The sequence below is a fragment of the Garra rufa genome, chromosome 11 (assembly GCF_049309525.1).
Source record: "Garra rufa chromosome 11, GarRuf1.0, whole genome shotgun sequence".
In the NCBI taxonomy this organism is placed as follows: Eukaryota; Metazoa; Chordata; class Actinopteri; order Cypriniformes; family Cyprinidae; genus Garra; species Garra rufa.
The window spans coordinates 20,394,838-20,408,282 of record NC_133371.1 but is presented as its reverse complement, the minus strand read 5'-3'; the positions used below and the strand labels follow the sequence as shown (position 1 = coordinate 20,408,282).

At 39.5% G+C, this 13,445-nt stretch overlaps 1 protein-coding gene across 1 annotated transcript; it reads right to left on the bottom strand.

The window, feature by feature from the left end:
- Positions 1-9,513: 9,513 nt before the first annotated feature.
- On the bottom strand, positions 9,514-13,066 carry LOC141345260 (extracellular calcium-sensing receptor-like). The gene is made up of 6 exons (XM_073850142.1): positions 12,846-13,066; positions 12,433-12,724; positions 11,312-12,094; positions 10,862-11,089; positions 10,499-10,622; positions 9,514-10,409 (listed from the first exon to the last, which is right to left on the bottom strand). Exons 1-6 carry the CDS (start codon positions 13,064-13,066, stop codon positions 9,514-9,516), a joined length of 2,544 nt encoding a protein of 847 aa, XP_073706243.1.
- Positions 13,067-13,445: the final 379 nt, after the last annotated feature.

Genomic DNA, 13,445 nt, shown 5'->3' with positions numbered 1-13,445 from the left:
TGTACAATGGCGAAAAGATCTCTAGCCAAAGTTCTATAAGGAGTCTGAATCCCATCCTTGATGAGCAAGGGCTAATTAGAGTGGGAGGACGCTTGTCAAACGCAGAGATGACAAACGATGAGAAACATCCTCTGATCATCCCAGCTAATCATCACATAAGCACTCTCTTGATCAAACACTACCATGAGGAAGTAGTCCACCAAGGACGTCACTTAACAGAAGGTGCATTGCGCACAGCTGGCTTATGGATCATCAGAGCTAAGAAACTTGTCTCAAATTTCATCAAAGACTGTATCATCTGTAAAAAACTCAGAGGACAGCTGCAAGAACAGAAAATGTCAGATCTCCCTACAGACAGACTAGTTGTAGCCCCACCGTTCACTTATGTAGGACTTGATGTTTTCGGCCCCTGGAATGTTCTGACACGCCGCACTCGAGGAGGCAGCGCAGAAAGTAAGAGGTGGGCAGTCATGTTCACTTGTTTATGTACCAGAGCAGTACACTTAGAGGTACTTGAATCTATGTCCTCTTCAAGTTTCATAAATGCCTTAAGAAGGTTCCTTTGTCTGCGTGGGCCTGTCAAGCAATTCAGATCTGATAGAGGCACAAACTTTATAGGGGCTTGCAAGGAACTCAATATTAACACTGAGGATCCTGAGATACAGAATTACCTACTGGACCATGCATGTACCTGGACATTCAATGCGCCCCATTCATCTCACATGGGAGGAGTGTGGGAGAGAATGATAGGTATAGCCCGACGAATTCTCGACGCAATGCTGTTAGCAAACACTCGGCTGACAAATGAGATTCTCACTACACTGATGGCAGAAATAGCAGCTATAATGAATGCACGACCCTTGGTTCCTATTTCTACCGACTGCGAAAAAACTGAGATTCTTACTCGACATCTGCACCTCCTGGAGAGTTCAACATTAAGGAAATGTACAAGAGTCAATGGAAACAAGTCCAGAATTTTGCAGATGCCTTCTGGAAACGTTGGAAACAAGAATACTTGTCTACCCTTCAGATTCGGAGAAAATGGACAGACGAGAAACCAAATGTTCAAGTGGGAGATGTTGTGTTGTTGAAAGACTCCCAAGTAAAACGCAATGAATGGCCAATGGGATTGTAACAAAGTTATTCCAAGTGCCGATGGAAAAGTTCGTAAACTTGAAGTGAAAACAATAAAACAAGGGACTGCTAAAGTATATCTTAGACCTATTTCAAGTGTAGTCGTTCTTCTGTCCTGTGACAAATAACTTGGCAACCCTGTAAACGTAATCAAAATGTAAATGTTGTTATGAAAGTAATGATGGTATAACAATTTATACCAGGCGGGGAGTGTTCTGCCCATAGCATGGTCATGGTGTATGGCTGACACCTACAGGCCATTTGTAGCATTGCGGTTATATAATTTTTCCATATATACGCAGTGTTTAATTTAGTTCGGCAACACGCAACGTGCAGCAACGGTTTCTGTTCAGCCCACAAACGGTCATTGCCTTGGAGAAACATATGCTTGTAAGTTATTGACTATTTTTAGTCAGTTTGTAAGAGAGTTATGTGCTAAGACAATGTATGTATATAATTGTATATAATGGTGGGAGCAAGTTTTTCTTCACATGTGCACAGATCGTACGCGTTCATATTTATATGTATATCGAACAAATTAATGCACAATTTGTAATTTCATTTCTTGTTTATTGTATTTCAGTTTTACAAGTAAAAAGAAACGAGCACAGAAGTAAACATTCTGGAAAGAATCAACTGCTTCATGCATATTTGTTAACTAGCTGTCTAGCTTCTTCAGAGCAACGTAGTTGCGAGGACAGTATAATAGGAACATGACGTAATTTTGATCTAGAATCAAAGTACTACATGTCTGCCATCTAGGGAATACAAATGGGATATTACACTGTATTAGGATCTACAGTCTATTTTATTAGGTATGATGTCTTGTCGTAATTTGGCGCTTAAAGGGTTAAGACAAGTTAAGTTAGAACAAGTTCAATAAAACATTTGTATTACATTTCTGCGGACAGAGGATAATAGCCAAACCAAAAAGAAACAAAGAAAACACAATGTAACATTCATAAAACCGTACGCAATGGAATGCGCACATGTGAAACTATAGTGCCATCTAGTGGTCGTTGATTTTCTTCGGCTCATTTTAATCGCTACATGCATCTCGGAAAAAGACAAGTATTTGGAGAGTTTAGAGAGAAATTGCACCTTGTTTGTTTTCTTAAAGTCAAGAAAAACAAGTCGGAGAGGGAGGGAACTGCTCTTTGGGAGACGGTGAATACACTTCTCCCTCCCCAGGAGGAGGGCCGGTGGAGTGTTGGACGGGCCAGCCCCAGTTCTCACTCAACCTCCCCTCTTGCCAGTGAGGAGCAGTGGGAGGTTCGAGAGTGCTTTCAAGCAAACTACTCACGCACCCTGATATGATATGTTTTTACTAGCGAACAACTACAATGAATACCGTAACATTCATTAAAGGTGCTTACTTTATGATGTTGTGTCCTCAAAATGCCTCGAAGGCTCGAATGCAGCCTAGACAGGGATTCCAGTTCGCAGCCGCGAGAATATGCGTCTGAAGTGCAGACACCAACACAGGAGAGGTGCTTCTGACTTTTACACTGTTGCTGCGGGTTATTATTCAAGTTAATCTATCCATTGACGTGACTGGTTATTTAATTTTGTGACATAGCAAAAAAAAAGGGCTGTTTCAACCCACATTTCTGGGATAGCCTTCAGGAAACCACAGTTTTAAGGAGAACATACTAAGCAATGGTGTTGAATAATGGATTGGCACATGGTTTGTCTAAAAGCATATTAAGAACACCACATAGACAAAAAAAAACAACAAATCGATTTTCACTACAGGGGTGACTTTAATATTAATCAAACTGCACCAACAAGGGAATCACTCTTGACTGAATAGCTTTTGTAACTTTAATAAAGATTAATCTTTAATTTAGAGTCAAATATGCAATGTTTTTGTTTTGTTTTGTTTTACATTTGATTACTTTATTAAATTTCTGTACCTATAAACTAATGATAGACATACCAAAAAAAAAAAAAAAAAAAAAACGTCTCAGGTTACATATGTAACCATGGGATAGGGAACGAGACACTGTGTCTTCTAGGGTGCACTGGGGAACGACATCAGCATGACTCCTGTCTAAAGAATATATCAAAAACAAAAACCGGAGACAGCCTATGACATCACTACCGGTGCGACCACAGTATAAAATGGTGCAAGTAGAACACAACATTCGCTTCTTCGTCTGAAGTTTATGTCCGAAGCATGGCGATGAGACTAGAGGACACAGTGTCTCTTTCCCTATCTCAGGAAAACATGGTTACATACGTAATCTGAGACGCTCCCTCTTGAGGGAACTTCAAACTGCGACCGCTAGGGGAACGGTTATACCCACACTGCACTAAGTACAAACTACCTTAAAGGGTTATGACACCCCCCTGTTTCAGCACTGGCTACTCTCACCACAGTTTTGAAAAATGCTGCAGAAGTGGGCGTGGCGTGCTCACAGCGCTCCGTGTAGGAGAGGGGAGATCGGGGAGAGAGACCACACAGACAACTTTGGGTTCAGACAGTTTCATTTCGCTCCCCACGAGTTTAAAGCACAAATAAATGTACATTCTTTTGCACTATGCATCGAAAACCTATATATGAACACACTGTTGAACCACTAATAACTGTTAAGGCTCATTTTGGCGAGTTTATATAAGCCTTTTGATGGGTTGCGTCAAAGAAAAACCGCTTACACTTACTTTGTGAATGAATCGCGTGTACCGGACTCTTTCACTCTTTCATTCATGAACGTTCCTCTCAGTTAATGTAAGCGACCTCAGAGACATAGAGAAACAAACGGCTCTGGGAGTAGACTGATAGAATGAGACTGAAGCGTCTGCCACAGCAAATCAGCAAGCGCTGTCGTGAATAATTATGCGAATCGACTTCTCATAGGATAAGAACATGCAGCGCCATGAATATTTATGAGACACCGACGCGTCATCGATGTACTATAGTCCATCGCCGCGTCACAAAAGCTGACGTCAGGACAATGTAGATTTTAAACCCGGAAGATGAAAATAGTGCAAAAAAGCTCAAAATTAACCAGTTATCTCTAACAATTAATATTAGCAGATGCCAACATTGCTTTCTATGATGTGCAACACAAACACTTCTGCTAAAATCTCAGAAAAAGTTGCCTGGGGTATCATAACCCTTTAAAGGTGCCATAGAATGCATTGAGAGAATATTTTAAATTGTTCTCTGTTATCTACATAGAAGGTATATGGCATAGGAAAGGGCAACAAATCTCCAGAAATGGTTTTACAGACCCATTTACAACCTAGGATTTGCCCCTAGAATGAAATGCTCTGTTGTTTGGAAGCTTCATGAATATTAATGAGCTCCGGTCTGATTGGCTGTTTCACAGAGCTCAATAGCTCGCACATGGATAAAAATATATTTTTAACTAAGAGCTCTAGCCCCTTTTAATATGCGATTTGTTGAATCTGCCGTTTTGAATCGCAGATATTTTAGTGTGATTACTGTGATCGCATGTGCTCTGTGTAAAGTTACAATGCAGAGGGAGTGCTACCTACCACACAAGTTGAGCTGCTCCTCAGTGATTCTCAAGATCTGTAAATCATTCGCCATCATCAACGCAGTTATTTCTCCATCACTTACACTATTATCAGCGCAGTCATCTCTCTGTTTATGTGGTAAGTGAAATCCTATGTATTGCAATGTAACAGGCTAGCGCTAGCATTAAGCTAACCGTGTCCCTTGCTTGCCTTGTTTAACTGATGTGCTGACGTTAGTGATGATTGGGCAATGCAAATGTTGGAGGCGTAACTATTAACGATCCCGGGGATGTTGCGTAACAGTCTGTTATGTTGGAATTGACCTATTTTTCGGTGGTCTTTTGCAAATACTAGATTTATATGAGAAGGAGGAAACGATGGTGTTTGAGACTCATGGTATATCATGTCCATGTACTGAACTGTTATTATTTAACTATGCCAAGGTAAATTCAGTTTTCCATTATATGGCACCTTTAACCCTTTGAGCGGTACGGTCCCACATATGGGATTCTAATTTCTGTGCCCCTGGGAGTACGGTCCCACATATGGGATTTAGAATGTTCAGTGACGTCACGCAACTGTAAAATTCAAACTGCACTTTGGCGCGCTGGCTGGCGCTGAGCCAGAGACGGACGAGCTCTGCGCTTGTCATATAACCACAACTATGCAGTGTTTTTAACCACATAACGCTTATTTTAGGTTTCAGACATTTAAATACACATAAGTACTAGTAAAAGGAGACATTTAGAGTTTGTAAAATACACGCATAGGTCTATGGAAGCAGCAAATAACAATCTATTCAAATAATTTACCAATGTGTTTTATTCATATCACATACACATAGGCTAAGTATCTAAAAAGTTCACTATATTCCTCTTCTAGTTCACCAGCCACTTACATGTATTTTGGGAGAAACGGATGAATGTACCTGCTGTAAATCCGGCTGACAGGACTCTCTGAACTGCAGCGCGAACAAACATGCCCATTTCACGTTACAGATTACGATCCAGATCATTTATATAGGGTTTTAAACGACGAAACATACTAATTCACACATATTTGTGAATCGGAATATTAGATGGTTCATGGCATGGTAAGCAAGTGTGTGAGTATTCTGGATAAAAAAGGAAAAAGGAAATAAAAGCGATCTATCTGTCATACAGTGTTATTGTGTCTGTGTTGTGTCACGTGACAAGCTTGATGCGTCGCCATGGAAACAATAAGGACGAACGTTCTAAAATAACGGTCGCTTAAAAAAAACTCACTCTCGGGGGTCCGCTAGAATATTTTAAACTCACCACTGAAAGGGTTAAATAAGGAAATTGCCCCTGGGACATTAGCGATGGCTTTCGGTAACATTATCCCTCTCAGCCAAAGGCCTGAGTTGTTACCCACTTACCTGCATCGGGTCAGAAGGCTGGACCTGGGGTAGAGCTCAAGGACTCCTTCAGGGGATACGGCTAAGTACGTAGGATAACTTAGACTTTATGTAGGAGCTACGTAAAAGGAAACTGGGGCTTTAGACCAACTCAAGAATGGGAACTAGAAGTATTTAGAAACTGTTCTATTAAGGGGCCATCCTAGGAGTGTCTTGACAGGTAGCAGATGGTCAAGAGGTATCGGTGATGATAGCTAAGTGGAGTTGCGCTCAAGGAGATCAGGGTTTTAAACCAACTCAGGAATGGGAACAAAGTCTAGCGTAATCCATACCATACAGGATTTTAGAAAGTGCTCAAAGACTTAGTGCACACTTACCACTCTTGTGTATTTTAGAAAGTGCCCAAAGACTAGCATGCACACTTACTATAAAATCCATACCATGGATTTGAGAAAGAGTGCCAGAGCGGTCACACTCGACAGGGCTCCAGGTGATGGGCAATACTAGGGGTCAGCCCTCATTGTGAAAGGCAGCAATGCTACACCCAATCAGGACAGACAGCTCGCAAGCTACTAGTCTACTGATGGTATTGCCATGGAGCTATACTCGAGCGTCTTTTAAATAGTGGATATCAGAAAGGGACAGGCTCCTAAACCTAAAAGACAGAGAGGAACACCTGACCCACCAGGGGGTGGTGCTCTATAAAGGACCCTTTCTGCAGAGATGGAAGCACTCATAAGGCTGCACAGAAACAGCAGTCTCCCCGGCTCTCGGGCTGAAGGGGGTGCTACCGAGGAGATCAGTCAAACTCCCTCTAAGTGGATCTATGCTTCTGTATTAACAGAAGCAAAGGCTCCACCATGGCCATCCCACAGAATCTGCAAAAGCAAGAAGCCTGAGAAATGTTACTCCTCAGAGTCAAAACTCAAGAGGGTTTTGCAAACCCTTCACAATGAAGCCTACTATGCAGAGGGGTGATTACTAGTCCACTTAGAGAAGACTGGAAGCTAGGAAAGTAAATCTTCCTGTATGGGTTTAAGGAGGTCCCCTTTTGGCAGATAGTTAAGTCCACAACCGCAACGTGCAGCAGATATTCAGCTCCCGCAGGAGCTAAACACGCTCTGCCCACGCGCCAGATTTCCCCAGGAATCAAGCAAGAACAGAGCCTCCGCCACCGCTCTTTACCACACACGTCACACGCATGTCGTTATTCCAAAGCATCTGGTGAGAGAACATGCACTCAGAGAAAAAGTCAGTGAAGACAAAGAAGAGAATGTTGTGTTCTACTGGCGCCCTTTTATACTGTGGTTGTACCAGTAGTGACGCGCCGACGACAACGAGTCGCACCGTAGTGATGTCACAGGCTGTCGCCGACCAATTCCATTGTAGTTTTTGATGTATTCTTCAGACGTGAGTCATGCTGATGGCGTTCCCCTTACGGTCCCTAGAAGATGCAGTTTGAAGTTCCCTTGAAAGGGAACAAGAAAAGAATTTTTTTTTTTTTATCTTTACTCTATTGTATGAGATTGTGATGTTGCTTGTAGTTAGATTATTTGTTAGATTTAGATTATTTTCCTAAACATAGAACATATTGAACTGTATCAAAACCATGACTCTAAAACTGAACTGTTAGTAAGTTTAACCGTTGCACCCCTAGCTGTAATGTTTTTTTTTTTTTTTTTTTTGCTGTTTTATGCCTTAATTTCAATACGACAGTGAGTAGGCTGTTAGCAAAGTGTGAGAGAGAGGGGGGGATGGGATCATGAATGGTCATTGAGCCGGGACTCGAACTTAGGACACCTAAAGCACAGTTTACTAATGGATTTGTATAATTATTCACTAGATGCTGTTAGACCAATAAGACTGAAGAATTTCAACTTTGTTGAGCACACCCTGAATGTAGTCCAATCTCAGCAAAATTTGGTTTGTTTCCATTTCTCATTAAGGAGAGTTGGCTGGAAGGATGACAGAAGATTTCAAAATTCCAAAAATAAGTGCCACTCTAATGTACAGGGTAAAAATTAACGGTCCTAGTACTGAGACTTGTGGTACTTCATATCGAACTTGGGATCAATATGACACCTCTTCATTTACTGATATGTCAAACTTGCCACACATAATCAGACTGTTCAGATCGGATACACTAGCAAACAGTGGGTTTGTGTAAATATATTGTTAATAAAACAACTTTCTCCAATATCCTGCCTGTAGTGTTTGTTCTATTGTATTTCCATTGTCTGGTATTGACTTCTCATTTTAAACTGCAAATATATTGCATACAATTAATGCACGCTTGTATGTGTTCTGTTGATAGCTTATAGACTTTCTACTGTTATCAAATGTTTTTCACTTTAATTGGATAGTCCTAAAATATATCTACAAATGCTTAGTTGAGAATGCCTACTAATAGTCTGCTGAATGTAAACTTTAGATTAGTTGACACACAACAGATGCACAACTAATGTTTAGTTAACTATCAACAGATAAACTAGTGATTTTGATAAAAATTAGATGGTTAAGTAATTATTAATTTGAGGCTCTTTAGTAAGGATGATATAATATGCTGTTGATCATTTGTTGACATGACTAGACTATCAACTGACAGATTCATTTTAATTAGTTGGTAGACAATTTAGAAGATGGTAACACAATCTACAGAAAGTTAGCTGACTATTAGTTAATAACATGTTGCAAAAGACATACTGACAGTCAACATGCACTTTTTGTAAAATCTATAAATTAGAAACTAACATGCACTTTATAATCTACAGGCAGTTAGTTGAATGTATGTTGCTTGTTTGTTGAAACAATGTTGTTGAATGTCAACTGATGCACTGTTGACATGCTACTAAATGAATACTGATAACTAGTAGAGTGTCAACAGATGGACCATCGAAATAAAGTGTTACCAAATAGATTGACTAACAAATTCCAAATATAAGAAACTTGACTTCATTGTACAGTTTGCATTTAACATAAGACATCTATGAGGAGTAATACATTACATGAATATAAGATGCATAAAATTGTGTACATTAAAAATTATGAACACAATAAATTGCAATATCCTTTACTCTACAAAATATGGAAAGCTGAAGCTTAAGAGTAAACGCCATTACATTAAATTTCCATATCCTGTTAAATGTAAAAAGTCAATATTGTTTTTTATTAGGAAGTATATAATGCAGGTCCAGAACATGGCTGTCAAGAAGATGGTCACTGAGAGTCCATTGTGCTTAGTGCTGACCCAGCCTACACTGCAGAGCCTGCAACAGCCTGTGGAGAGCAAAACTAATGGGTCAGACAGCCCTGAAAGTAGTGCTGCTACAATGTAGCATTTACTGCTGTGACACATGGAAATCCACTAGTACAAGTTCAAGTATAAACTAGAAAAAAAAATATGTCCTAGTAACTTAAAAATGGCCTTTAATGCATCAGTTGCCAAAATCACATAGTCTGTGCTTTGACAGCATTCACTATATGTGTGTGTTTATTGCATCATCTATGTTGCATTATTATTTCCCCATAATTTGTTTCTTTGTGTTTTTTTCTGGTTTTAGCAAAATTATGTGACATTTTGGGGCAAATATGCAAAATAGTAAACCAAAACTTGAAGCTAAAATTGCAAATATCTGCACAGCTACAGTGAATTTTCCAGGAGAACTGACATAAGCTGGTATAAATGTGAGCCAGACAGCACAGAATATGAGCATACTGAATGTGATGAACTTGGCTTCATTGAAATTATCAGGCAGTTTACGAGCAAAGAAAGCTAAAACAAAACACAAGAATGATAGCAGGCCAGTATATCCCAGAACAGTCCAGAATCCAAGAACTGAACCTAAGTTACATTCTAGAATGATCTTTTCTCTATAATAGCTAAAATTCATATATGGGAAAGGAGGGGATGTTGTTAACCAAAGCACACATATAATCACCTGTATTAATGTTAAGGAAACAACACTGAGTCTCTGTCGAAGTGGCCCAAACCATTTCATGACATTACTGCCTGGAAGTGTAGCCCTGAAAGCCATTAACACAACTACTGTTTTCCCAAGAACACAGGAGATACAGAGGACAAAAGTGATCCCAAATGCTGTGTGACGCAACATACAGGACCACTCGGTGGGCCGACCAATGAAAGTAAGTGAACAGACAAAACAAAGTGAGAGTGAGAAGAGCAACAAAAAGCTTAGCTCCGAGTTGTTGGCTCTGACAATAGGTGTTTCTTTATGAAGATAAAAGAGAAAAGATACAATTGCTGTTAATAACACCCCAATCAAGGAGAAAATACAAATCACCATCCCCATGATTTCTGTATAGGAAAGGAATTCAACTACTTTTAATACACATCTGTCTCTGCTTTCATTTGACCAGTACTCCAAATCACAAGGAAAGCAGTCACTAGAATCTGTGAAGGAATTTCAAGAACAGATTACTTGAACAATTTTTACACTTCACTTTATCACACTTTCTTGAGAGTTATCAGCACTATTTTACCTGTGCTATTACTGATTTCTCCCTCTGCACATGGAATACAATCATAACAGCAGACAGGTCGCTTTTTTTGCACAGCCTTCCTAGTGCCAGGGGGGCAGCTCTCACTGCACACGGAAACAGGCAACTACGAGAAAATAAGTTTTCAAATAAGACCAAATTATGATTTGATTTTTAAAATAATTCCCTTGTCCTCATGGAATTAATTTTCCAGCTTTTGCACCACTCTGATTTTATCACTTTGATGAATATAAAAATAAATGAATGGCTATCCTTCTCATCTCATCTCGATGGCTATCCTTCTCATAATTCAAACACCGATTTGACATGCCTTCAATGTTGTTAGTTTATATGGTATGGATGTACCTCTCCACTGTTTCCTGCCCATAGCATGTGTTCTTGATTGACTTGAAGACGTTGCTCTGTAGACAGTGAGCTGTCATAGAAGCCCACATGTTTAAACTGCATACTTCCATTCTCAGCAGACTGCCAGTTCACCAGGTCATATCTCGCTACTGGATCACCACTTGCATCAGAGAAGATTTTCTCACCTGTTTTAACAGTGAAGCTCACATCTTTCATATATTCCAGAATCTGAGTAAAAACATTAATAATTTCAATATGTTTTTTGGTTACACTTTATTTTACAGTTTAATTATACAATTGCAATGAACAAAAAATAACAGCAATGTATGGGGTCAGAGTTATAATTAGGGTTGCATCTGAATATGCATATGAACTGTTTTTCTAGTATTGCATACATTTTATGTTATTTTATGTATTTACTTTTTTTCTACTCTTTGTGCATTTACGTACCTTTTGTGGTGTGGGCAGTTCTCCTTTGCTGGTGTTGGTGGAGGATCTGACATCTTTTAATACATTATGTAGTGTATGTGCAACAGCATAGACAGCAGTATACACTTTATTTACTATTCGTAGCTCTGATACATCAGTATATTCATTTTGCAGCTCTGCAAGTCTCTCTGAGCCAGTACAGCCACCACTGTTCTTAAAAGAGCACAGAAAAACTATTTCCCAGAATTCTTTTAAAATGTCATTATTTGGTTCTTGATCAGGGTGCACATTCAATAGGAACTCTCGCAGGCCCACAATTTTTGCATTTGCTATAGCAAAACCCACAGCTCCAGAAAGGAAACTGTATTCCTTTGTTTCTGCCAGATTTTGAGAAGTAATCCAGGATTCACTGCCAATCCACTGTATCCCTGTAATGTTGTGTTGTGCAATTACTTTCAGGAGGAGGACAAAATCTCCAAATGCCATAAATGCCAGCACTACTCTGGCGGTGCCCTTCTTTATCACTTCTAGTGTCTTCAGAAACTGCTCTTCTGGATCAGTTTTAAATATGGCTTCTGAGTACTCAATACAAATTCCTTCTTGTTTTGCAGCCTCCTCAAATGCTGCAATACCATTGTTACCATAGTCACTGCGACTTCTGACCATCCCAACCCAAGTCCAGCCAAAGTGCTTGACAAGCTGGGCCAGAGCTCTGCTTTGGTAATAATCACTGGGTATTGTTCTGAAGAAGGACCGATATCTCTTTTTGTTGCTCAGGCATGCACAAGTGGCAAAATGACTGATCTAGAAAAGAAAAGAAAAGAAAAGAAAAGAAAAGAAAAGAAAAGAAAAGAAAAGAAAAGAAAAGAAAAGAAAAGAAAAGAAAAAAAGACAACAAAAGAAAGTAAAAAAAAGAAAAGAAAAGAAAAAATGAGTATGTAAACTGCACACACAGATATTTTCCATATTCCTTTTCATTTTCCATTTTTACTCTATGTCTATATCTTAAAAGCCTCATTTTACTAAACAGACTGTTTCTAGTTGGTTAAATATGATTTATAGAAAGAATATGTTTTAGTGCATGTTCCAGTGAGACACTAATGCTCATCATATACTGATTCAATATGATAACAAGCTCTTACAACAGGTAAGCTGAACGGACCAACTAAAGATGCCAAGCCAATGGTGGGAGAGGAGTTTGATTCTCCAACTATAGCATAAACAGCTGGTCGTCTAGAGCAGGACGTATCACTCAGTGTTTCTTCATAACCATTCATCAAAGCCATGCCTGAGAAGATAGCCTGAGCTATTGAACCACAGGAATCATATATCTTATAACCCAAAGAAACACCAGGCAACAGCTGTGTGCTGTTATTAATCTCCTCAATAGCAAAAATCAGAGTCTGAGCGAATTTAAATTCACGCAAGTTCAAGCTGTGAAAATAAAGCAACAGTTGAATGTTACAATGTGTTGCAAAGAATCATCACACTTTCAACTATTATTATTATTATTATTATTTTCTTAATGACGGGTCAGTATCATTATCATACACACCTTCCACATGTTGTTGGCTCTGGTTTGGCAGTGAAATTATGGATCTTCAAAAGAGCACTTTTGTGGAGTGAGAAAATTGCCCCAATGTTGATGTCTCTATCTGCAGAAATCAGAGGGAGGGCAGACTGACCAAGCAGTCTGCAGACTTGTGCTGAGACTGGTACACAGATGCCATGCACTGCCAGCAACCATAGCAGGAGTGATACAGTGCTCATAGCCATGCCAGTGTGTATGTAGGGCAGGAACCTCTGAGGCAGAACAAAGGGAGTCCTGGCTTTTATTATATAATAAAATGCCCTTTGAGGATTGGATAATGACTCATTTTTGATTGTCTGCAATTAGCTCAGTGCAAATCTTCACTAACAATACAACAACTTAAGGTCAGAATCATCAGCTTTATTAGTTTACTGTTTTGTGAAATCTGTGGGTTGACATTAGTAGTTCTGAAGTACAGGTACAGGTACAAGTACAGTACAGAAACTTGCTACTGCCAGTACATCCACAGACATGCTGCTGCTACACATGTACAAAATTACCCCCAACAAAGCAGAATAATACAAGCCAAGATATGCATGCTGGAGTGTTGGAAAACAAGCTGCT